The 27,135-nt window shown below is 36.7% G+C and overlaps 2 protein-coding genes across 8 annotated transcripts in view; one reads left to right on the top strand and one right to left on the bottom strand.

The window, feature by feature from the left end:
* Positions 1 to 241: 241 nt before the first annotated feature.
* Gycbeta100B (guanylate cyclase soluble subunit beta-1-like) overlaps positions 242 to 27,135 on the bottom strand; it is a 46,981-nt gene continuing 20,087 nt past the window's right edge. For all 6 annotated transcript variants that reach the window (XM_068300041.1, XM_068300037.1, XM_068300039.1 and 3 more), the window contains exons 12-18: positions 26,873 to 27,043; positions 26,643 to 26,714; positions 26,336 to 26,501; positions 26,099 to 26,236; positions 22,636 to 22,793; positions 7,988 to 8,605; positions 242 to 1,607 (exon numbers count right to left, since the gene is read on the bottom strand). In XM_068300041.1, coding sequence (XP_068156142.1) covers positions 8,266 to 8,605; positions 22,636 to 22,793; positions 26,099 to 26,236; positions 26,336 to 26,501; positions 26,643 to 26,714; positions 26,873 to 27,043 — 1,045 coding nt within the window. In that variant the 3' untranslated portion in view covers positions 242 to 1,607; positions 7,988 to 8,265. The remainder of the gene's footprint in view (positions 1,608 to 7,987; positions 8,606 to 22,635; positions 22,794 to 26,098; positions 26,237 to 26,335; positions 26,502 to 26,642; positions 26,715 to 26,872; positions 27,044 to 27,135) is intronic.
* stops (SOCS domain-containing protein stops) lies at positions 10,985 to 22,903 on the top strand. Of its 2 annotated transcripts, XM_068300045.1 has the most exons (9): positions 10,985 to 11,260; positions 11,668 to 12,033; positions 12,248 to 12,347; positions 13,065 to 13,174; positions 13,261 to 13,364; positions 16,510 to 16,605; positions 19,134 to 19,290; positions 19,667 to 19,785; positions 22,176 to 22,903. In XM_068300045.1, the coding sequence occupies exons 2-9, from the start codon at positions 11,815 to 11,817 to the stop codon at positions 22,603 to 22,605; spliced, it is 1,335 nt and encodes a 444-aa protein (XP_068156146.1). In that variant the 5' UTR covers positions 10,985 to 11,260; positions 11,668 to 11,814; the 3' UTR covers positions 22,606 to 22,903. The 2 variants fall into 2 exon arrangements, with proteins under 2 accessions (XP_068156146.1, XP_068156145.1); XM_068300044.1 differs by lacking the exon at positions 10,985 to 11,260 and having other exon boundaries at positions 11,641 to 12,033.

Here is a 27,135-nt window from a genome sequence, read left to right as displayed (position 1 = left end):
TGCCGTAACAAAGACATATAAAGTCAAATAAGATACATCGATTTCAGCTCTTTAAAATTTACCACGTTAACTAAATAATACCTATAAATCATCATCAATTAAAGTTAAATAAAATAATACATAAATTTAAAGAGCCATGACTTACCTTGGTTAAAACTTGCAGATTAATAGACTTACTAAAAAGTTTTTGCTTTGAATTTTTGGGGTTCAATGAAATGTTTTTATTTATTGTTTTTTTTTTTTTTTTGTGGTTTATCGTAATTACTTTTTGAATATTGTTTATTTATGCGCAACAAATACACATATTAAGGGTGGAAGAGTGTGAAAGCCGAGTCAGATTTAGGATTAGATACACATTATTTTTACAATACATTGGATTATTGAATTCTGCTCTCGCTTAATCTTTCTCTTCAATTTCCTACAACTTATGATGAGCTAGAAACTGAACAATCAGATATGTGTGTGCATACAGACAGACATATGTACATACATACATATATCCAATTTTGACTATGTATCAGACACATACTTAGCCTATTGATCAGTATGGAGTTCTATAAGTTTAGCTAAACTTTTGACTTATTGGTATATTCAGCTGATAGTAAGTTTCTCTCTTTGTTTTGTATTGGTAAGTAAACATACATATATATATATATTGTTTATTTCATTTTGGTTGTGGTTTGTGTGTGTGTGTTGTACAATGTGCATAGTTCAGTTTTTCCAATATCATTCATTGGCTTAAAGCTATAAAGCTATTTTTTTCCTTTTTTTTTTTTTTTGTTTTTGGGTAAAGACTTGTCAGTAAATTTTTGTTATGGATTTGTAGAATTTGTGGAATTTTTTGAAATTAATGAAATGTTGTGTATGAAGGTTGATTGGTTATACATTTAATATATATATTTAGTGAGCCGCGGACATTTCAACATTTATTTATAATTTATATTGTATGTTTTGTTGTATAGAGCTTTCTTCTAGGTTTTGGTATCAGTTTAATTTAATTGTTGGTGCGGTTGTTGTTTTATTTTGTTGGTTAAGTTAGCTAACGATTTGTTTGTTTGTCTGGTCAATAGCCCCTGTATAGAAGTTAACATCAAAGTCGTGTGCCAATGTTCCTATAAACATATACTTATTAATGCCTATCGGTTAATACTAATACATTATACTTGGTAAAGTCTCTTTCGAAAAAAAACACTGGATGCATTTCTTTACCAATATTTCTTTTGTTTTTTTTTTTTTAGTTAGAATATTTGCCTTACATTCCATTTGCTCAACGATTTTTACAGATATTGGTTTTTGGGTTTTCAATTAGATTTACAGTGCACAATAAGTCGATAGCACAACAGTTCAGCCTAAGAAACCATCACAAAAGTAGAATAACAATCAATAGTAATAATAATCCATAATAATAATACATATTAACAAAAAGTTTGATTTACATTACATGTATACAACATATATAAAGTTCCATTTTTCATCAACCATCAAGTAAGTTATAATTATGTTCTTAAGTATTTTGTACAAGTGCATTCTTAGTTTTGGGTTCGTTTTTTTTTTTTTTATGTTGGAGTAACTTTTATTCTATTTATGTATGTTTGTATGTATTTATCCTGTAACGAGATAATAGAAATACTTAATTTCAAATTGCAATATTATGGAAATTTTTTTAGACTGGGCTAAACTACTCATATTTAGGTTGTTCACGTAATGCCTCCATCAAATGCGGTTAAAGCAAACAAAATCAAAGCTTTGTTTGTTTGTTTTGGCCATTTCGGCTCCCACGAGCATGAGCATGCAATTCAATTTAACCCTTCACGCCCAATTACGCTGCAAAGCCGGCCAGAATAGTGTTAGCCCACCGCCATCACCACCGTCGGCCCCGTGTGGAAACGGGTCCAGACCCAGCTCCAGCTCTAGCCCCAGACTCAGACCCAGAACAGTGTCAATGTCAAAGTTGAATCTGGCCCAAGTGGAAAGTGAAACTTTTGCCTTCTTTCTGACTTGTTTGGTATGCCAACTGCGTGGGCCAAGCAAAGCCGCAAACAACAAACAACAGCAACAATAACAGCAGCAGCAGCAGCAAAACTACAAAGGCAACGAAACATACAACTTTTGATTGCCAAAAACTGGGGTAAAAATAAAAAAGATACCCAGATCTGGGTCGGCGCTTTCAAATTTGAAAATTTCAATCACGTAGAGTTCTTATACTCTGGCTAAAAGTGTATAAACATTTCGACTGAAAGTTGGCAACGCATGAAATTAAGTATATGCATTATTGATAAGCCTGATGGCATGAATAGATACATATAGTCATTTTCATATATGCATCAAAGCATCTGAATTAATGCCAAGTTTTCGTCCTTTTTGTTCCAATTCATACACTCTTAATAAAACTATACAATTGACATGAATTGTCATTGAGCAATTACAAAACGTAAACAAGTTAAAGGGATTTTATGGAAGATTCTTTTGAATCAATTCTCACCCAAAGTTATAACAATCTATGTGGCTAATGTTTTTAAATCAAGACTCCTTTTTCTTGTTAAGACCTGTTCCTATTTCAGATTTATGAACCACACAAACTAAAGAAAAACTTTATTCAAATCTAACTTACGTTAGCCCTCTTTTGGGTTCTTAAAGGTAAAACTAAACTCTAAGGATATTTTTTGGCAAATTTTTAAACGTTCTACAGATGTCCAATTATAAGTCAACTCCATAATCCAATTTAAGACAGGATAGAGTAATTTGAATTGGCAGCATTGTGTAAGAGTATTAGCACTTCGTGGCTGCCAAATGTAATGCTGATCTCTAGGTAGTTGGTTACATATTCTATTCTGAAAAGTTCTAAGGTCGTGCCCAAAAACGATTATTTATAGCGTAAGTTGAACATTTTTTACGGTTTTTCTTTTTGGGTTAGATATTCTGTGTGGTCTGGCACAAGTACAAGTTTCAATTGACGTATGGTGAGCCTAGAAGGGGTGGGGTTTGCGAGTTGAAAGGATTCAATGCATCAGCACACTGCCGGGCTGACAATGGCTGTGAGTGTCAGTTGGGTTGGGGTCAGTTGATAGTAATTGCACATGCATGTTAACCCTAAGCCGCTGACAGGCGCCTCCAGCAGTTGCACGCTAAGCAATTTAACAATTTTACAGACAATTAAACAACAACATGCTTCTACTGCTGCTGTTGCTGGAGCTGGTGCTGATCCGGATCGAGTCTTGCCATGTCCTTCGGCAGAGCTGTCATTGAATTGACTACTACAACGACGATAAAATGGCTAAAATGTACTTGCATCTAATATATAGTATATGCCCCTACCTCGACCCTCTTGAACCATTGGCACTGCCACTCCTTTGCGCCATCTCTGCACTCTCTGCACATAAAATATCGATTAGTTTAATGTTCAAAAATAGCAGCAGCAAGTGGCTCCTAGCTCTGCCTCACCCTCTCCATCTGCCTCTGTGGCTGAGACTGAGGCTGTGGCTGATTCTGTGGCTCTGTGGGGTCGTCCTTACATTTTCTACAAATTGAATTAAAATTGTAAATATCAGAGACGATGGCTCGCAACTTTATGGCCACACAAATCAAATGAACAAAGGTGGCCAATACGCCCCATTGCCCAGGGCCAGAAGCCAGAACGAAAGCCAATGCCAAATGCTGCTCTCGTTGAAAAAGTTTAACGCGCACCGGAAAAACTAAAAAAGAAAATACCATAAAATTGCAAAAAAAACACAAAAAAAAAAAAAAAACCAAAAGAAGAATGTGTATTGTATGATGTATGTATGTAATGGGAATATTGAAGCTGCTTTTGTGTTTCACTGTTGCTGCGGCAAATTGTATTCGATTGAGAAAAACTTTCCTTTTACACGCTCGATTTGTTCTTCTAGCACACCGAGGAGCAAAACCCGCAAACAATCGTTTATGAAACTCTTCTATTTAGGAAGTATGCATATTTCACACAAAAGATATTGATGTTATCTCTCTTAAGTTGGATGCCCCCAACAACCACAACACAATCTAATCGGTTCAAACTACAGATAGTTGGAGTAGAAGAGGCAAGAGGCAAGTTTAGAGTATAAGAAAATCCTCATGTGAGTGCGGAAATCTAAATCCAATGGCATTAAATGTTTTTGACTTCAAATTTTTGTTACTTCTAATGAACTTTAATTGGAAAAGTAAGGCCAAAAACATTTATGAATTGGTTAAAAAAGTCCCAACTCGTGTAAAATGGATGCAAAATTTTAAATATTTTTTGGGTAAAATTGATTAAAAATAATTTGATTTCGATTTGGTTGTTACTGTCGCAGCTGATGTCAACTTTTCTATCGTTAGCATTCAATTTTCCATGATAAAAAACTCTGATTTGAATTGATTTGTTGCAATCTGCCTTCGATTTGATTTGCCAGTTGTGTGTTGCACTCTCAATGGGTAAGGGTGTGGGTGTGGGCGTGGGCGTGGGCGGTGGTATCGTGGATTGGGTATGCAAATGAATGTTCAAGCCGTTTGTTTGCCTAACTTAGGAATGCGGAGGATGGGAATGGATGCCAAGGGAAGAGGGGCAAATTCAGAGGAATTGGAATAGTGAAAGGTTTCTTGGTTAGTTGGCATTGCGGCATCTGTCAGTTGGCATTGTTGCGGAATGGTGCGTTTCTGTCAGTCTGTTTGCCTTCATTACAACTTTAATTGAAATTAGTGTTGAGTTTTCGATTAGGGCCACGCCTTGAATGTTTTCGATAGGCAAATGTTTGTGTCTGCCACTGACAACAGCATTTCAAATACGACGCTTAAGTTATTTGACTAGGATTCCAAAAATTGAATACCATCTCTTGCATTTCGGTTATTTATATGGTTATTATGTACATATAAAATTAATACAAATTAAAGTTGACCAGGGCAATTAAACTTAACTGCATTAACTTAAAAGGATTTCATGGCAAAGTTCCTAAATATATCCTAAATTAATGTCGCTAGAGAAATGTACGTCCTTGCCATGCGTATACGTAATGTTTGTTCATAATAAGTTGAAAATATTAATCAGCAATATTATCATTATTACATAAGTATATCTAAAGTAAGGACTAAAGGTCGTCATCCCCAACTCACTCGCTGTTTTCCTCTTTTCTTTCAAAATGCTTTAGAACATTTTATCGTCGGCTCGTCGCAATCATAATTTCCATCCTTATGAATTTTTAATGAGGACAAAAAAAAAAAAACAAGCACGGTCTCTGTATAGACGAGACAGATGGGAAAAAAACTCTTCAGCAGACGGAGCAAAAACTTCATGATACCCTTGATTATAAAAGGGCCGCATTGATAAGCCGAACACTCATTAATTTCACCGTTTTGGAGAGTGTTTTCCTTGAGTGTGAGGAAATTCTTTCAGCTGATAGCAATGTCAATAGATAAAGCTTTTTGATAATTCAAGAGAATCACTGATCAATCACTGAGATCTTGGTCTAGAATATACCCATTTTCCTCTTGTATATACAGGGTATGAAAACTTTGCATGCCGTTGTCACTAAATTTTTAATAAGATTCTGGCCTTGAAGAAGCAACTGAACGCCCTGTCCCATTGTCGCAAACAAACACACACACAAATATAAACGAAAAAAAAGTTGTCCTTGTATTCAGTTAAGCAAAAATATATACAAATCTACATATATTTATTTGATTGGTTTTGGGATTTGGATTTCGGTTTTGTGTAGCAGCGAAACAGGAAACGGAAATTGTGCGAGACCGATGCGAACATTATGAGGATGGATTTCCATTCATTGAAGCGGAAATGTAAAGAAAAACTTTCACACACACACACGCATACACACACAAACATTAATATACATTAGTTTATTTGTGCATGGCAAATGTTTGATAAATAGATATTGTTGTTATTGGTTGTTAAAAATCTGATGATGCAGGTCTTTTCAATGAATTCTTTGGCTACAATCGATTGAGAATCTTTTGCAATATTTCTGTCATCATAAATTTTGAAGTCTCCGTTTGAGTCTAATTATAAATTTAAAGCAATTGGCGTAAACCAAACGAAGGAAGTGTTGAAAAGAAAATGCCGCAAGAAAACCCTCATTCTGCATAAATAGGCCGGATGTGAATAATAAATAAGGACTAAATAGAAGTAATGAGGGAAAACTGATGAAGGAAAAGCTGCGAACCGGATGCTACATTGCCAACCAACTTTTCCCTGTTTCTTTTTCTTTCTTGTGTCCTGTAAGCATATTGACTTGAACTGAGGGAATGTTGAATAGGACAAAATTTATGTAATCTGGTGATTTGTTTATTTATTTTCAAGTTAAAGTTAAAGCAAACTGTCCAGAAAGCAAAGAATAGGCATAGGTACAATACAGGGCATCATCATCTTCTAAAATCTTAAGACTTTATATTTAGACATAAATTTACATAAAACGATGCCAAATTATTTTTGATTTATTAAAATAGAAAATATTTATGTCTACTTATATTTAGTTCACATTTTCATTCATTTAATTAGGCCAAATTTCATTGGGATGGGCGAAACCTAATCAATGTTAATCCATTTCTAACGAGCACTCGTTAATGCCCACACACACACACATACGACACACACACACACACAAATCACACACTTGGCATCATCATCAAAATGCCAGGCAACTTCCAAGTCATCAAATTGCAAGCCAACGTTCTTAACGTTTCTCCCCGTTGTTCTTGTTGTCCTTGTGATGATAATGTGAACATATTAAGGCCGTAAACAACTATGGGAATATGTATGCATACATATACATATGAAATGGCTGAGATCGAAATGAAAATTAGGCCAGGCCAAAGCAGTCTTACCCCCTTTTGTGTGGGCCAAGTTGTAAGTGTTATGAGTAGTAAACTTTTTGTTCAAATGTGTCCAAACACAACGAGTTATTTGCAAATTTAATGAAGTGAAAGTAATAAAGGTGACGAACAATAATGATAAGGAATTGTATATATTTATATACCACTATAAAAACTAATAAGTTTGCAAGCATTAAACTTGCTCAGAAGGTAACTGTTTATATTATGATTATTACTTTTGATAATTTTCCATTGCTTTAGGAAGGTAACTCCTTTTAGCCAAACTAACAAAGTAACCTGAAGAGTACAAAAGACCACAGACTTTTAAAAATCTTTCAATAACGTCTCAAATGACCTCAACACAGCTTGTGAAATAAAGAAATAAAACTGAATTGTTATAGGCCATGTTAAAAATTAAATACAGATATTTGTTGTTTGCTTTTTGCTTGTAAAAATAAAAGTAATTTATAATATTTGGTTTCTTATCGATGAGAATAAATATTTGTTTTCTTGAAGTATGTGCTAAATGCAATATGACTTCTTCACTCATCCACTTCTGGAGCTCTCTATCGCTGGTCGCTTTTCTTTTTGGCCTCATTTCGTTGAACATTTCACTTGACTCTGGGAGCAGCGCCAGAAGAATTTTTGTGGCAAATGTTGACAATATATTTTGCGGCCAGACCAGGCAAAGTAGGACACAAAATGTTTTCAGAGAGACCCCCGCAGCAGCCAGAGCGAGAGCCAATAGAGCTTGTTTGCCTCAGCCTGAATCTGGCTTGTCCTTATACATGTCCTTATGTATCTATGTATGTATGTGTGTATAGACATTTAACTGTTTGCTATATTACGGCTTTTATATTGAGTTGTTTTGGACTTATCTAGTTTATGGCCAACTGACAAGAGTGTTTACATTCAAAGGTTCGCGTTGGTCACGTTTTTGTTATTTTTTAGGGATGGAATTTAATTTGCTGTATTTTAAACTTTTGCCAACAGATAAACGAACTTGGCCTACTGAAGCTGAAGCAGTTAATATGCAATAAATTATGTAGGTAGGCCTGCATTAAGGAGAAGTAATTGCTAACGAAATGTAAATCACTTGTAAAATGACTTGGCTAAGTGGTCGGGCATCTATAGTGAGTAGTTACAGATAGAGAAGAGCATTAACATAAATTACCTTGCACAATGATCCTTGGGCTCCTTCGAAGTCGACATCGACCGCAACGTGTCAGTGGCAACAAACGCACACTCATGTACAGAACGCACAAGACGAGGAGGCAGACAGGCAGGCAGGCAGGCAACTGCAGGACAAATGCAAAGCCATAGGAATGAAGTGGTTAAGTGGCCGACTTGTATGAAAAGGACGACATGAGACAGGACAAAGAGGACAGAAGCACGCACGTAGCAAATTTACAGGATATTTCAGCAGCAGCAAGACGAATCCTTGCACGATTCCTATGTATCTCTTGGAACTGCAGTTGTCGTTGCTGCCCCAACAGAACCACTACTTCCAGCACCAGCACCAGCTCCTACTCCTGCGCCAGCTCCTGCTCCGGACGATGTACGTGAGACACTTGCATGAGTCATTCGCTGGCTGGGCATGGCCGTTGGCGAATCCAGGCTGCCATTGCCACTAGTTGTGGCCATGCTTGCACTTCCGCTTCCACTTGCAATTGTGCTGCTGGCACGAGTTAAGAACCAACAATCCATGGGCGTTGGCTTACCCTTCATGATAACGGGCCCTCGATATTCCAGATGAAACGAATCATCCTGATTGATCTCCTGGCATAGTAGTCTAAAATAAAGCAGCCAAAGATAGAGTATAAAGTTAGTTGCATTGTCGAAAAGTGACCAAAGTGCATATAGAGCAAGCTTTTATCAACATAAATCTCTTCTTCCATTTTGCAAGAGAATAACACATTATGTGAGGCAGACCTTTGAACATTGAGTTTTGAATTATGAGATTCGCAATATTTTATGAGCTGCTGATCCAAGAAAATCCAGTGTGTTATCAATGTCCTCCTGGGTACTAAAACAATATATATGACTCTTTATAAAAGCCATATTAATGGACTTTGCTGCTGACAAACTGCAGTCAAAAGTATCGCATACAATGTTTTAAAGCCCCAAATAAACATTTCTAAACCGACACATGTTGTTAATGATCAAGTTTACGGAATTGCCAAAGATATTAAGGTAATTTAAAATTGTTATATACTTTCTTTGCCCCCAAACTTATTTATATTTAAAACAAACTTATTTCTGAAAGAACTAGCCCTATCAATAACATTTGAGTCAATTAATATAGAATAACATAGTGATATACAAAATTAATAATTATCATTTTTGAATTCATATATGATAACTATTTGTTGTCTTTTAACGACATTGTATTGAAGCATCTCCAGGTCGTAAAGTTATGGAAATGTCTGTTTATAATATATTATTGAATCCTATGTCTAAAGCACACAAAAAAATTTATGACACGCACACTGCCGAGTGAAATTGCCATTTGGTTGAAAGAATGTACAATAAAATAACAAATTTGTCAGTAACAGCAGCAAAAACATCGACAACAAGGAAAACAGAAAACGACAGAGACAGCAGGGAGCATTTCATTTTTGTTGGTTGAGGTCGCATTTCCGTTTCCGCATCGAACAACCGCAACATTTTATCTGAGCACGAATTCGAGGACTTTGTTGTTGTTGGCAATATTGTAAGTGCACTAATGTGTGTGTGTGTGTGTGTACATTGCATACACATTTAATTCAATATTATTGAAACATTCGGCCGGCATATGGCCACAATTTTATTGCCCATGGCAAAAGTTTTTAATTAGCAATGAGTTGATCAGCAAGCGAAATTCACTAAAAGAATACTCATTTAATGTAGCATACTTAATTGGATGCTATTTTGTGGATTTCCTTTACAGGTCGCTTTCACATGCTGTTAATTTTTATTCCCCTTACACAGTTTATTTATGTAAACAATTGTTCCCCTATGTAATTATGCTTATATTACATACATACATACATAAGACATCCATTGGGCTAACCATCTCTTAATTAATATTTACCATTTGTATTTAAATATTTACACATTGCTTAATTGTCAGTCCAAATATTAAATTTGCAAACAAAATGATTTAATGTTGGGTGCCAGCGGGTAATGAATAATTCATGTTGAATATCGATATGCCGGAGCCAAAACCCAAAATAAATATAATGAATCAACAAGTAAACATTCATCCGAAATTGTCAACGAGACACAAATCAATATCTGCATTGGGTGGCAAAAATTTAATATACATTGAGTATAATAATTAATTGCAACTGGAATTCTGTAATATCACATATAATTATTTTCATAAGCTGATTATTATGCATCATACATGAATGAGAAAACTAAACTTTATATTATTATATAGATTATTACTTAATCATAGTATGTCATTGAAGCCTTAGTACATATAAAATTTGCTGCAATTGTCAGTCAGAAACTTGACCTAACTTGGCCTAAATTGTCAATTTTATTTAGATCAAACCTTAATATCTCAGTAGGAACTCTTAAATCCTCGATTGCTTATGTTAGGCTCTTAGAGATAACAATTAAACCATTTCTGGGCTTAATTAAACTTAGTAATTCAGTAAACTTATTAAAAATTGAGATCAGGATCATATTTACATTCATATTCCAAAGATAGAAAGGGTATTGATTTCTACCAACCAGGGCAATTAAAAAAAGAGTTCCTTAATAACTATTTAGGTTTCGAAAAGAAAATGGTCGGTGGGATGTTATTTTTGAATCGACTTGATATGCTCTGTTGATTAGGCAAAGCTGGTTAAGCGATTAAATTCTTAATCATAATGTCCTTTAAGCTTTTTAACTTTGTGAAAAGAGAAGTCTTTGACTATGACTTGACTTTTGATGCTAATATGATGATAAAAGAAGTTGTAGAAATTGGTAAATTGTAGTTTTTCAAATACTTGGCATGATTTGGAAAATCGGCTTGATTGAATTGTCTATGTCAGCTAAATCAAATAGAAAGGCAAGAGTAGACAAATCAAAGAGAAAGAAATAAAAGAGAAAGCGAGCGAAACGGAATACAACGAGGCAGAGTGGTGGTTGGGTGGTGGGTGCCAGCAGGTAAACAGCTGTGCATTAGAATGTTTTGCCTCAGTTGGTTGGTTGGTGTCTCTTGAACGCGGGTGAATTTCTTTGTGTGTGAAATTTTGTTTTCAACAGCCTTGTGAAAAATTGAAGGAATTCATTTAAAGTGGCATTAAAGCAATGAGTGGATGTTGATTCAATTGAATTGATTCAAAGAATACTTGAACAATGTTCGATTGAGACTGAAGGGGGGATAAATATATAACACGACTAATGGACACCTGTTTGCCTGTTCAATGGGAACACATAAACATATAAAAAGACATTTATTTGGAAAAATGTAATTACAATTTGTACTAAAAGAAGTTGATTCTCTGGTTTATAGTTGCTTTTAGTTGCTTGAGGTGTATTTGCTTTTATGTTTGATTGCCGGCGATTCCATTGTGATTCTTTTGTTTATATTTGTTGTTTGAATATTTATAGTTTTTGTGCACATCATTGCCAGCATGAAAAAATCAATACAGAATAAGAGAGACTGCGAGAGAGAGTGAAAGACCTTTCACTCTCTTTACGCTTTCGCTTCCACCCTCAAAACAACTGTTCCATCTCTGACTTCATTTGCTCTTTTATGCGAGGAGTCTTTACAACGTATTTCGTGAATTTCAATTGTACATATAACTTAATTTGTTACAAATTTAAATCAATGTCGATTTGTGCACTTTGTTGATGTGTAATATGTTTTCCCAGTTGCTTGAGGCATTACAACGATTCGTAAGTCAATTAAAACGACAATTGACGTGGTATTGGTTATTGCCATTGCCTCGTCAGTTCTACGGCTTCCGGTCGAGGGCTAGCCATCAGAAGAATTCAAAGACCCCACGACGTTACCTCGTCATGGACTATATATTTGAGTGTTTCTTCAATGACACCTTTGAGCAGATAACACGTAATGGTCTGCAGGATCGTCAGTCTCGTCGCGATGTCCTGGACCATCTTAGTGCCATCATCAAGGGCTGCAGTGAGGGACAGAATATGCCAACCGAAGAGGTGGCTGCATTGGCAGTGATTTCTGCTCTACGCTATCATCGACTGGCCAAGGAGGACAATGGAGGGGTAAGAATATTATTCAAATTCCTTTAGAAATTTCATTTTAAATGCATGAATGAGATTTAACTAAAATAATATGCACTCTTTGGTTAGAATGTTTGCTTCTTTATTTACCCTTTTTTTCTCGTTGATCAAAAGCCTTCGGGCAGTAATTAATTTGAAATTTTGATGAAAAAACTTCTCTCATCTGAGTTTTGCTTTCACTTTTACTCTCCCTTAGGTATGCCTCATGGGCAAGTATCACAACATTCTGTACATTGCGTTGCGCACCTGCTGGGATTGGGGAGTACGCGACTCGGAGGTGGTCGTTCAACTGTTGGGTAAGTCAAAGTCATTTCAACTAAATAATTTAATTTATATGCATATGTATAGATGTGTGTGTGTGTGGTGTGTGGGTGTCTGTGGGTGTGTGCGTGTGTTTGTGTCCTTGTCCTGGGGCGTGGCGCTTTGTTTTGCTTGTTTTAATGAATTTTATGGCAACGCATCAGATTATTATACTGCCAAGGCATAGCAGTTTTACTTTAATCACGTGTTTCTGCTAATTGCCAAGTGAAATTGCGTTAAGAAAATGGTTACTAAGTGCTTTCATGCTGCATCGTAAAACTTATAAAGTATCCGAAAGGGTTGCCAGCCAGAGTGTTGTGGTTATGTCTAATTAAAATGCTGCATAAACTTTTACCAAACAAGCAGAACTACAAAAACAAAATTAATGACAGGCCTGTATCATGGGACGGACATCATGGACAAAAAAAAAGAAGTAAATAAACCAAGTTTCAGCTCTCATGGCTGTCATATTAGTTTTTCCTTCCATTCATGCCTTAGATGACTTTTTTGTTGTTGTGTTGTCGTTCCCGCTCCCATAACTTTAACAAGAAAAAAAACACTAAAAAGTGCTACAAAAAACACACACACTATCGAGCAACAAGTCAGTTGAGTAATTAGTTTTGTGTGTGTGTGTGTTGCTTTTGTGGGAAACAGAATTTTCATAGAAATCCTGTTACTGGATAATTAAAATTTTCATCATTTCTCCATCACAGTGGCTATCTATGAATGCGAAAAGACTTTTGAGCGTATATTTTTGGGGGCTCTATTTGGTCCTCATGCTCCACATTTTATTGCTGGATGGCGTAGTGATTTTCTGAATCAGGCAAGCATGAAGTTACATACATATATAGAGCCATATACACGTACCAGTAGATGATATAATAAATGATTTTCAATTTATCTTTGCAGCATGAGAATGTTCGTGCTATGGTTTACTTTTTGAAGCATGCCACGAGGCAAAGGCTCGTGTTACCCGTTTTTATACCGCGCTACGAACAGGAGAAGCAACTCAGGTATGTCTACAACAACAACAACATCAACAACTTTGACTAGTCATTCGTGACGAACCAAATGTCTGTCTCCTCAAATGACATAAATCGACAGTCTTTGTCATTTTAATTGACTCCTGAAGAACATTCAGCTTTTGTGTCTCTCTGTCTGCTAAGCATTTTAACTTTTCCAACTTAATTTTTTAACACAATTTATGAAATATGCCAAATTTAAGTATCTTTCTTATTTTATAGAGAAAAACCAAGTTGATTAAGTTTAGTTACCTGTTTGCTTTTTAAGTCTGAGAAGGACATATTTTTCTTTTACTAACTGGATTTGTTTTTATTTGCTGTTAATATTTATATTAAAAACAGCTGCAACTAGAACTAGTTTTGGGTCTTGTATTGCGACTGACAAGTAAATTGTTTGTCAGTCAACAATAGAAGCTCTTCCTGTTGGTCGCAATTTGTAATTCCTTTCAATTTAATTGTTTCCTTTTATAAGTGTGTATGGCGACTTCCTTTTCACAGTTTGTTCATAATTATAGTAAAATATTATGGTCCTGGTAAATGCTTGCACCTTTTTTAATAGAAAACTTTAATAAGTTTTAAAATGTCATCTTATGAAAATATATTTATATATTTTTTTGATTACACCTGAAATTTCTTGACTGGGACTCATTTTAAATGCATAAATTCATTGCAAAACATGACCCACAATTACAGCAAAGACAACAGTAATAGGCAGACTGAGGCCCATTAATACCTTATAGAGAGAGATAGAGAGATAGAGACAGAGACGAAGACTAACAACAGAGAAGCAGAACAAATTGCATATAAAAGGATTTTAATTAAATTAATACATATTACATCAGCCATTGTGTGGTGAATGTGTGTGTGTATGCGTGTGTGTCTGCCATAATTGAGTAAAAGATGGCGACACTTTACATATATATACATACATATACAACGCTCAGTTACTCAGTTACTACTCACACACATACATACATTAATTTAAACAATGGCCGCTACGACTCTCAATCACAACAGATGCTTGGCTCCTCGGGCTTCTGTGTGTGTCATGTATAATTAAGATTTTCACTTTCAACATGAATTTCAGCACGGAGGTTGTCTCATTTTCAGTGTTCTCTTTCGCTCATGTTGTTTCCGTTTCTTTTTTTGCTTGAGATTTATGAACATTTATATATATGTGTGAGTATGTGTGTGTGTGTGCGCGTGTGAGTGTGGGTGTAAGCGATAAGCTGAAAACCAACTGGCAGCAATGCAAACCTTTGTATTTTTGGCTTTGTTTGGCAGCACTCCGGAGGATTAAAGTCAAAAATGCGTGTAATAAGCGCACAAAGCTTTAGCCCAGGACACGCCCACAGCCACACACCACCGCCATAACAAAAAATACATACATTGACATACATATGTATAAACATATATTCTTATACAAACACAAGACAAAAACTGACTGGCAAAACATTAAGACGACATTTATGAAGCCCTCACGCAAACAGCAGCGACTGTTAATAGCTCTGTGTTTGTGTGTGTGGGTGTATGTTTGTTTGTATTAGAATTGCAGGCACAAAGGCCAAACAATGTGACAATAAATATTTTGGCCAAATGCCCCTAAAACTGTATAAATCACTGGATATGAAGCAAAGAAACTGGCAACACGAATACATACATACATACATACATACATACATACATATCTACATATACATAGTAGATACTTGTCAGAAGTCAGAGTATTAAAATGATTATTAAATTGAAACATATTAAATAATACATAAAACTGGAACAAGCATTGCTCGTAGAAATAACTCAAAGTAAAATTGATTTCAAGTATATGTAGAAGAGTCTATACTGTCTCTTTGCTTATTTGCAATAAATTTCAGCTTAAGTTGCAAAAATACAAGAATAAAATAAAATTTAATTTGTCAGTCATCTTGTTAAATTGTAAATGTTTGATTTGCGTCAACGAAAATCTTGAATTTGGATGTTACATAATCTGATGGCTAAAAGCATCCATTTGCCATTGCCTATTTATTGGGGCTGTTGCTGCTGCTGCTGCTGCTGTTGTGCCTTGTGCTTGTAGCAAATGCAAATGTCTTGATCCTTCATGTCACACGCTTTTATCGCTTCTAATAAAACGCAAATGAATTCGCAAAGGCAATTTGCAGGCGTGGGTGGCTCAAAATATGCTTATCGCCTGCTTCACCTAATGTACACAAGTGTAAGAGAGTCACCTGCATACATGTGTATGTGTATGTGTGTGTTTGATTGTGAGTGGCTTCCGGTTTATTGCGGTTTCTCTCGTTTTTTGCTTCATAGTCTTTTATTTGCCTACTTTTATGCGTAGGCACACAAATATGTACTAAATGTTCATGTGTACGTGTGTCTACATACACATATGTGTCTCTCCAAAGTATCGCAAACTGCTTTAAGTGCATTGTACATGCTAATGCCTGAATGGAGAAGACAACCCAAAGCCTATATTACATATCTAGCGCCAAATATTTTGGGGGTATATGGAAATTTTCCTTTGGCATAATTATCAGAGATAAAGAAAATATACCTAAACGAAATGAAAATTAGAAGCTTAGAACGGAAAACCTTTAAGATAAAATCTCAGAGATCTGGTTTAAACTCTATTTAGGGTATCCAGCAAAAGTGTGCTCTGTATTTTTTTCCCCATTTTGGAGATGTGAAAAAGCCAAAATGTGAAAGTGAATGAGAAGGAGGCGTTTGAGAAGCTGGCTAAATGTGCAGAAGCAAGCAACAAGCGAGCAGACTAATTGTACGTCCTTCTACACTCAGGATAAATCCTAAGCAAGAGTATAATATAAAAAGAAACAAAAAATTATTGCTGAGCTCATACATTTGGTTGAAAAGAGGCTTACATTTAAATTGCTTTGTTGGCATTTTTTTTTTCAATATTTTCTATACATTTTTTATTTAGTTTCTCCAAGTGTATTTGCCTATTTCAGTGTGGGTACGTTGTTGTGTGTGAGAGTGAGTGTGTGTATGCTGTAGGGTGTCGTTTATCTGCCTATTAAAGCCAACTCTGTAAATGTCCATTAAAGTTCCCCAAATTGTGGCCTAAAAGCAACAGACTTTTTGACATTTTAACCAAACACTTTGTCTCCCACTTTTGCAGATTTATAGATGTGCCCATTGAGTCCTGCGGACGTTCTTCACCCTTGCGTATTGCTTTACAAGCATCTTCTCCGGAATTACTGCTCATACTGCTCAGGTAAGTAAGAATTGCAAATGGGGGCGAGGTACTTCAATTAGCGCGAAATATGCAAAGCGTTCGGCACTTGGCGCATCCGCAATGAATGCAACAGCAAAAAGAAACTACAAGACGCTTAGCATAAGCAAGTGGACGACGTAAACAAGTCAAAAGTCGAGGCAAGAGCCCGGAATTATCATCATAAATATATGAGAAAAAGGTCGTTGCCAAAGCGAATTTGCATCACAAGGCAGCAGAAGCAGCGTCTCCATTCTGTCTCATGGTCGGAGGCAGCTTAGTTCAACTCAACTCAAGCAGCAAGACAACAGCAAGTTCAGAGTGAAGGAGAATCATAAATTTATATATAAACGCCCACAGTTTTCGTACTAGTTTCTTATGCCCCCCCGCATTCGATGCCCTTGAATCCACTTGCGACTTAGTCTTAGTCTCTACTAGTTTTTTTGGTTGCCTGGCCATTTATTATTTTCAAAGTTGATATGGCGCGACCCTTTTTATTTTGTAGCTGCATTTGTCTGGTGCATCTGCTGCCACGCCTCATAGCTTGTCATAGTTCGTATTTTGCTATTGCTATTGTTTTTTTCTTTCTTTCCTTTTAATTTTTGTTTTGCTCTTCTTTCATTTTGGCAATGGAATCTGTTACTATGAATCTGCATCTGACTCTGGCGTTTTCAATTTTTGATGCAATGCCAAAAAGAAAAACGAATTTTTGCATAAAATGCCAACAATTGATTGCAAGCCAAAAAGGGCGCTTCGAAAGCACGAAAGATGTAAAATATTTTATCAATATACAGAGATGCGCATTTTTCTTCAATGTTCAAATTGATTTTTCTCCACACGAACGATAGGGAATTGAACAATCAATTTCAGACAAAGGAATGTCAGTTGGTTTCAAAACTTTAGACCTTAAAAAAAACTTTAATCTGTGATTGATTACACTTTGAATTAAATTTCAAAAAGTTCTACAAGTTCCACAGTTTTTTTTGCTACTGATATAGAGGTAAATTTGATTGAATTTATAAAAAAAAAAAAAACACTTTTAAAGTTTCAATTATCTGAATTAAAATTGAATTATCTCTGCTCGAATTTGCCTTTGATGGACGACCCTTATGGAAACCTTTTTATTGACCCTCATATTTTTTGGCTACAAAATGGCCTTAATTACAGATTAACAGGCATATGTGTGTGTATGCTGGACAGTTTTATATTGCCTTTTATTGTTAATAATCGATTGATGGTAAATAAACGCTCCTGCATGTGCCACACATCGGATGAGCAGCGTTTTCGCTCTTATTGCTTTTGATTTTTATACCATGCACTCGTAGGTCGAAATGATATATTAAAGTCTCCAAAATGACAGACATAAAAACAGAAAGAAGAAAGCTTTTCTGAACCCTTAAAGTATACATTTTCTTGTTCAGCATCAACAGCCGAGTCGATAAAGCCATGTCAGAGACTGTTAGAGCTAGAAGTACGAAGTTTCCTTCGTGCTATAATTAGGCATTTAAGACCATTTAATTGACATAATTCAAAATTTTAAACATTTGTTTACTTGCTGCATGGTATCCCGAAGTCGGTGAGACTACTCACTTACTTCATTTAATGCTGATGCGAAATTCACTAGATACATTTATTCGGTTCCTCTTTTGTGTATTTTAATTTGAGTTTCGCTTTTCGCTTTGCTGCATTTTATTGGAAATTGCCTCATAAAATATGCAAATTGCCACGTTCAGATGTATTTGGCGACCTCTGCCTGCCTCTTGCTCTTAGTATCACTCTCACTTTGATACCCCCCGCGTAACCCTTCACTCAGCTCTCCTCTGCATATATGTGTGCAATGGTTCTGCTCGTGAGGGGAATTGATTTACTTGAACAATATTTAAATGATGCCAAAACAAAACATATAAATTATAAAGCTTATCAGACGCAATATGCAAATATAAAATGTAATATATTTCGTGTGACAAACATTTTCAATTTAAAAAGTGACGCTGTGTTACCGCCATTTTGCCAATGCCACACGACACATGCCACAATTTGCAGTTCATTTGCGATTTTGCCTCACACAGCGCTCTACATGTATGTATGTATATGTATATATATTGTATTGTACATAGAGTAAGTATACGCACTGTTGTCCACACTCCCGCCTGTTCGTCCATCTATCTGTCCGTTCTTGCGGGCATGTCTCTCTGTGTCCGTGTGTGTGTGTGTGTGGTTATATGATAGTGTGCAAGTGACAGGGGCAGCAACTACACAACCGCGAGCCATGTCTGTCTATTATTTCATTTGCACTTGTATATCTTTGTATGTGGCTGGGTGTGTGGGCGTTTATCAGTGCTCTAAACATTATTACCCGTTTACCAACAATGTCGTCTACAAATTCTATTTCAGCTCCTTGTCCTGCACTTCCATCATTTCCTTTTTCTCCCACACCCACACACACACAAAAAACCGCAGGGCAACTAACCACATACGTGCCTTCAGTCCTTTACATCCTTATGTATATATTGTACCCATTATCATTACAGATATGGCGCTGCACCGCAACCACCCGACGGTGGAGCTTCTGTGATTATATCACTGCTCGACAAACTCATTGAGAACGGGCGCAATTACAGTTGCGAACTGGTTTTGTGTCTAAGGATTTTGTTGCGTAATGTAACCATGATTGAAATGCCTTTCAAGGTGAGTACAACTGTGAAAGAGAAGTGCAAAAAGCACTTCTTCCTTTCATTAATCCACTCAAATTTACCACTTACCAAGCCATTCATTCAAGCAAACTAATGAGATCTAAAGAGACATTCGAAACGCGAAACTCTTTCAAAAAGTTCAGGTTATAGTAAGACCAGGAAACAGAACAGTCCAAATTCAGTGTATTTATATTGAATATAACAAATTTTAAGAGTATTTATCCAAAATTACTGTGAACATAATAGCTTAAAGAAGTTGCTTAGTATCAACTTTTTTATTTTGATTGACATGGAACAAAAGTTGAAAGAACTTAACATTGCTCAGACTTTTATCGGCTTTATTGTTCATTTTAATCTCAATTCTTTTGCAGCCCATTTTATACGCAGTACGGCGTGAAATGTTCTTCGAACGCTATGGACGTTTGCTGATGGACAAAATCATTTTCAATGAGCAGGTCTATGGTGTGCCCACACTACGACATTTATGCCGGTAATTATCAACTTTGAACTGTCATTTTGCTGGCGAGTAAAGAGTGAATTCTCATTTAAGCACTTGACTTTGTGACTAACAATGTAAAGGACTGTCAGCGTGACAGACAGACAGACAAAAAGAAAGAAAGACAGTTGAAGGCACTCAAAGTACTGACGTCTGAAATAAGTTTTACTTTTTATTCAATTACTTTGGCTTAGTCTGCTATTGCTGGTGTTTCTGGGTTCGCTACGCTTGCTTAACTTTCTACGGACGCCGAATTTTGTGATAAGCCCAAAAAATGAAATAAACACAGGAGTTGGTGAAGAAGGTCCATTGAGATGGAGATGGAGATGAGCAGCTGACTGAATACTTGCCTGGCTGACTAGCTGAATGACTGACTGGCTGACTGACTGACTGACTGACAACTTGACAAACGATTTTGTTTTGGGGTTTCTTGCTTAGCCAAACTGACAACTTCGCCTGCCTTTGTCATGTGGCTTAGTTAATGCAAGTTTTGCTTGTTCCTTTATGTTTGTATTAAGCATATCAGGCAATGTCTGGTCCCCAAGAACTTTTTGCCCGCATGCCTTGTTAGTTTCCATTACCACCCCCTGAATAGAGCTAAAGTTAATGAATTAAATTGAATTTCTTGGCAAATTTGATTAGTATTTAATCGGCAAGTTACTAGCAGGCGTATTTATCTAATTTAATAATGTTGTCAAAGTGACAAAAAAAAAAAAAAAAAAAAATCGCCCGTATAGAGCAAAGACGTTGTAGCTGCCGTTAATATGTCGTCTATCTAGATACATACATATACTCTATATCAAATATATAGATATATATTTGCCCAGCACTCCCCAACCATGCCGCCATGCAAATATTTGACTTCATCTGCTTGTGTACTCTCTCTCTCTCGCGTCACAAAATGTACACCAAGTTTGACCCTTCTCGCTTGCTGACTCTTTGCTTGCTTTGGCCTTCCTCATATATGTTTTTCCTTTCTCACCAAATGTTTGTGCTGTGCCAACTGGCGAAGCGAATGGAAGATGCTTTTCCAAGTACTAACTGTGGACAATCAATCTTTGATCGATGATTTCACTAAAGAAACAGACGCATGTCAGCCGAAAGTTTATTTCCGACAACATTTAAGAAAAACGAATAGGTTAAAGTTCATATAACATTCAAACCTAAAAGTTTTCAATCTGACTTCGTTTTTTGCAATCAAATTGTCATCTTTTTATCGCATTTGCTGCTGCGAATTGAAAGAAAATTCTACATTTCCATTTTCTTGTTTTCCTGATGGGATTTTCCCTAAGATACATACACTTTCTCAAGAGTATAAGTATTAAAAATGAATGGAAAAATAAAAATGAATCCGTTTAAGTTATGAAATTTATCATACAGTTATGTCTAGTTTCGGCATACTCAAACTTAAACTACATAGATTAAAAAGTATCTAACATTTTTCTTGTTTGTCTGGATTCACCTCATAATGCCAGTAAGAATTAAAAACATTTTTTTTTTTTGGAAGGTGAAGCCATTGTGTTGAAAATAAGGAAGCAACAAATTCTTGCTTAAAAGTTGAGAATTTTTAGTGCTTTTTGGCATCGTCTACAGGCGATTAGCATTCCATTAAGTTGCTACTGTATTTTATGAAATTTTATGACACCAATTTGTGTGTGCGTTGGATGCTTTTTGGGAAAGAGAACTTTTTGGACAGGTTTTTTGGCGGTTGCTTGTTAGTACCACTTTGGGGCAGACACTTGGCTGTTACCATGCTTCACATACCTATTGCCTGAACTTTTTGTGCCCCTCTAAAAGCTTTCACTATGGCCTCAAAGTGATCGGATTGCCGGCATACGAATGCCGAGCGGAGTGAAGGAGGGTCTTAAATCGAGAGCGAAAGAAAGAAGAAGGCACAATATCCGCTACTTAAACTTCTTCCTTTAGTTTTCTTTACTGCGTGTGTCACAACAAAAAAAAAAGGGAACCTCGGCCAAAGTTTCTTTTTTTTTTTTTATATTTGCTCTTTGTTACAACAAAAGTTTTAAGCACATGAAGTTTGCTGTGCGCTGCGATTTGTTGCTTCCATTTTTTCGCCTTTCAGTGTAAGCTTATTTTTTGTGAAACTTAAATTAATTTATGAAATATGCCGTAAATGTTGACAGAAAGAAAAGGATGAACTTTGGCCCTAACTCGGACTATCTGATGCACAACTTTTTGTAGTAAATTTCTGTTCCAACATGTGTAATACTCGTAAAAATTTTGATGGTTCCTCTCGTGGGAAGGAATTTATATTAGATTTACTGTAATTGCTCATTTACAACTGTCGACGATTCTATATTTTTTGTAGTTTTTTCATTTTGAAATTTATAATATTGATTTATCTTGTTTATCAACTTTGCCAGATGTCACATTCGCGATGTTCTGCGGCAGCAGAATCAATTGCCCAATGGTATTGACACTTTGAGACTACCCAATCGGCTGCAACGATATATTGACCTTACAGAGGAATTGGATGGACCTGGCTCAGGGCAAGAGGAAAGAACAGAGTCGAACAAATCGCGTAACAACAAACCCATGCAAGGACTCACAAATGCCATGCAAAGATTAGACACCATAAGCAGTGCCGAGAGCGAGGATGAGAGTGAGAATCAAGGGCAATTGCTGGAACCGGTGACGGAGGCAGAAAAGGCTGCGGTTGCTGCCTTTGTGGCAACCGCGGATGGAGCCATTACCGAGGAGGCCAAACAAGCGGCAGTGGCTGCCTATCTGGCAGTCAGCAATGAAAGTGAATCTTATGATGGTCAAGCGTGTCCCTTCGATCAACTTAGATAACCAATAGAAACCATAGACATATAGACTCACCGATAAGTGTCCGCGCTGACATTAATACGGCCGGGCACCCCGGTTGTCTCGGTGCGGCTGGTTAAGTTAACGGTATTGCCAAAGAGACAATAACGTGGCACTCGATTGCCAATGACGCCTGTCACCACTTCGCCCGAATGTATGCCAATGGTGATTTGCTGTATTCAAGAAACAAAAATAGAGAGAAAATAAATCATTTTTTAAACAACAGTTAAAAATTAGAAAATAAATCTGCTCTTTAAGCAATAAAGTTTACCAAGTGTCCGAACACTCTTCTTATATATGTATCTACATAAAACGTTAATAAACTTTCTTTTCGCCTTGTAGATAAACTTGAAGGAGCAAGTCCTTTGTCTCTATCTGAGGGATAGAGACTTTTGGCAACCGCATCACAATTCTACCAAGTGAAACCAACGAAAACTTCTCCACCAATTACTTGGGAAAAAGTTGCAGCAGCCAAAAGTTTTCTTTAATTAAATTTTAAAAGCGAAATGAGCTGCGGCTTTAGCAGCAAAGACTAAAATCTTGGTCATCCATTTGTTGCTAAGTATGTAACTAGGTGACGAAGCCAACACCCAAGCCCAAGCCAAGTGTGAACATGTGAAACTGTGTAAGGACCATGAAAACAAAGAGGAATTACATGAAACTATTTAATTGCTGGAATAGAAAGCAGAGAGCTACCATCAAAAATGTCCAAATAAGTAAAAGTAAAGAATAAATACACAAACGCAAATTCTGGAGCAACAACCAAAAACAAAAACAAAACTTTGGCCAATTCCATTTCGGAAAATAGAGTAAACGAAATTAAATCAGTAGACCATATGGCCAGTTGGAAAAATGCAATTTTGATAAATGATGCTCAGAGTCGTTGGAGCAAACAAAAAGTCAGTTAGTTTTGTTTATTATGCTTTGCTATTGTTTTTTCTGTAAGACATGCTGATGAGCACTTAGATGGGTCCATAAAAACTAATCAACTAATTTACAGTTTGTTTTTCCCATCTTCATGTTTTCTATACAACAATTTACTTCATTTCAGCATCGTATGTGGCCAAAGGAACAGAGAAAGAGAGTGAGAGCGGAAAAACCACACATAAAGCATATCGGAAAAACTTCAGTACGAACAATCGAATCAATATTTATTGACTGGGAACACAAAAAGCAACCGAGAAAACAAACGAGTAAATTTTTTCCTCTTTTTTTCAATTTCTGCCCTGAATAAACTCCATTTCCATTGGCATAATTGGCTCGATAAATGCCTTGGCCTTCATTGAGATAGCTTCTTTTTTTTTTGGTTTTCTTTCTTTCATTTCACAAAATTTAATGAAGCGCAAAATGACAAAAACAGAGCTGCTCCAGCAGTAAGATACTATGCAACAGGCACGTCATCGATGCGAGGGTTGTATGATAAGTTAATCCCTTGCACTATCTATAGTAAAAGCATTCAAATATTGATTGATTGAAAAGCCAATAAGCTGTTTATTAGAAGAGTAAAAGTCATGGAAAATATTTAAATATTAATGATAGGTTTGAAATGGCCAAACTGCATTACTCGGCTTGGTATTTTTCGAAATTGTTAATTGAATTTCAGAATATCTATCAATATGCAAGTACAAGTTGACTATAAATATAGTAAGTCTGACAGCACGTAGCAAATGAAATGAAGGAAGAACCAAAGAATATTCACAATGACGAGGACGACGCTGGCGATGACGATGACGATGGCGATGACTATGTGTTTCCGGCTACATAACCAAAAGCAATCAGTCAAATTTGAAATACTGACAGCCGCAAAAGTTGACTGCACTACCCGGGCTGAGTCAGTCTGAGCTGGGGTCAGGGGCGGGGGGATAGTGGGCTAAAGAGATGACTGACTGGAGCAGGAGGCACACACAGTTTCTTGAAATAAGTAAGATGCGAAAGCGAAAAGGCAATGGAATCTCTAGCAAAAAATAAAACCCACAAAAAAGAAAAAGGGAAAGGAAAAGTAAAGACAAATTTTACAATAAAGCCAAGTGACATGAGCATGAGCATTCGAGGACGAGATGTTTTTCTCTCTCTCTCTGACTGTATGTATTTATGACACACGCACACAGGGATACCCACACACACACACAGTTACACATACTCGGGCACAAAAGTGACTGACAAGCCACAAGCATTGTCCACACGTACAATACTGTAATTGTGAAGGATGCCATCAAGTGGGGTAAGTGGGGCAAGGGAATCCGCATACTCGGCCTCGTCCTCTGGATCAAGTATATCTTTCTCTATGCACATACATACATATATGTACATATATATATGGCTATGTGTGTGACCCAGTGTATTTTAAGCTTGAGCACTCAAAGCAAAAGTGTTTAAATCCACAAAAAAAAACGCATCACAACGTCTCTGGTGACGGCTGACGGTCAAGTGCCTACATGGCAAGGCCCACAGAGACAGAGATAGGGACAGGAACTGAGGGAGATAGTAGACACGACCATGGGCATGTCACAAGATAACTTGCCTGCATGTCCTTTGACATTGTGTGTCATCAATTTTGAATTAATTTTTTAGCAATTTTCGCAATTTTAGCAATTTTATACCCAAAAAGTTTGGTTTAAAAAAAAAAACAGGAAAGAAAATAGGAAACTTTTCCGTATGCGTAGTAGAAGTAGGACGTAAGAGGCAACTTTTTTACAGTTTAGCTGCTACAAGTTGTTAATATTTTACGTGCACTTTGACAGCCAATCCTTATACTTGAATCAAAAGTGAGATAGACTAACAGACAGACAGCGAGAGAGAGAGAAAGGGAGGGCTTGAGAGTGCACGAGACGGCGGTGCAGCATTGAAATTTATGCGCTATTGAGTTGGTGTTGTTGCTGTTGCTCCTTGAATGCTCATTCAGTAACAAATTGCGCGATCTGGCTCAAGTTGCATGCTCACACGAATTCACACTTACATACACACACACACCCACACCCACACAGGCACTGAGAAGGACAATTTTCAACTATTTTCAATGTGCACAATTAGAATGATGCCACGTCAAGCCCTGCTACTACTTGAACATTATAAACTTTATTTTTTGGAAAATTTGATGCACTCACTCAGCTTAACACACAAATTCACTCAGGCAAAGCTAAATAAACTGTACATCAAGTAAATATCAAGTACATATAGTGAACAGTTTTGCAATGTTTAATTCTCTGTGAAATTTACAAAGTTTAACGTAGACCCTTCTAAAACTTGGCTTATTTAGACAAAAGGCAATTTTGTATATCCTTTAACTTGAAAAAACACTTGTTTTATACAGAACAACAACAATTAGTGCCTAATGAAATTCTTAAAGTTGCCTACAATTGTTTCATACATTTGAAACTCTCCTGAGATACGCCCCTTTGGGCATTTTACACATATGACAATTAAAAATTATTTATACATAAAGTAATTAACAAAGTGCTTAGGAATTTAGTTCTCTCACCACTGGATTGGAGCCCATTTTCACATTCTTTGCCATGTCCATCATATCGAGGGCAACGCGGGCAATGCACTTTGCATGGTCCTCACAAGGGTCAGGCAGACCCGAAACGGCCATGTACTTATCACCGACTGTTTCAACCTGCAAAATGGAAAATTGCAAAACTGTAATTAAAACTGACTTTGACTTTGAGTGTCTGACAATCATTTGATATCCACTGCTTGCCCTCTCGGCACTTACCTTATAAACATTCAAGTTGCGCTTGGAATCGGTAAGGGCGTCGAAGACTGTGTAGAGCTCGTTAAGCATTTTAACAATTTTCATGGCCCCATCGGGATCTGTGTTGGCGGCACAATATTGGCCAAAGCCCACTATGCCAGAGAACATCAACGTCACGAAATCGTAGCTGGAGCAGAAATAAATATGTGTGCAATAAATAAATGCAGGCAGACCAAGGACAGAGCAGGGCTGTATAGGGGGGCAGGGCACGAGCAGTAGGAGTAGGGGCAATCATTTTGGTATTTATGTTGGGGATTCGCTGGCTTACCGCTTGGGTGGCACTGGACGCTGATGTCGTAACTCATTCGCCACAGACTTGGGCAGCACCGAGTAGAGGAGCCTAGAGAAATGAGAGTGAATTGAGCAAAAAAAGAAGAAGAGAACGAGAATGAGTATAAGGATGACAGTACAAATGCAGAAGAAATAGCCAAGTAATTTCAATTTCGCGCCTGACAGCGTGCTATGGTTTTTCGCCTTAATGTTTCGTTTTATTTTTACCTGTCCGTTTTCTGTTTCTCACTCTCCAGATCACGAAATGTTTGTTGCAGCTTATCCGTCAGCATTTCCAGATTCTTGGTCAGTTTGTACTCCGCCTCAAATTTCTCAGAGAGCAGGACCAAATCTCTGGCCGCATCGTGCAATGGAACATCGGAAATGTATAGTCCCTTTCTACGGTTTGAATGGGAAAACAAAGAAACGTGGCAGGCAATTGCTTTAGTACAAGTAATGGCAAGGGGTGTTGGGGTAGAGGATAAAGTTAG

This window comes from Drosophila tropicalis, unplaced genomic scaffold (assembly GCF_018151085.1).
Source record: "Drosophila tropicalis isolate 14030-0801.00 unplaced genomic scaffold, ASM1815108v1 contig_878, whole genome shotgun sequence".
Taxonomy (NCBI): domain Eukaryota; kingdom Metazoa; phylum Arthropoda; class Insecta; order Diptera; family Drosophilidae; genus Drosophila; species Drosophila tropicalis.
This window is presented reverse-complemented; position numbering and strand designations above follow the sequence as displayed.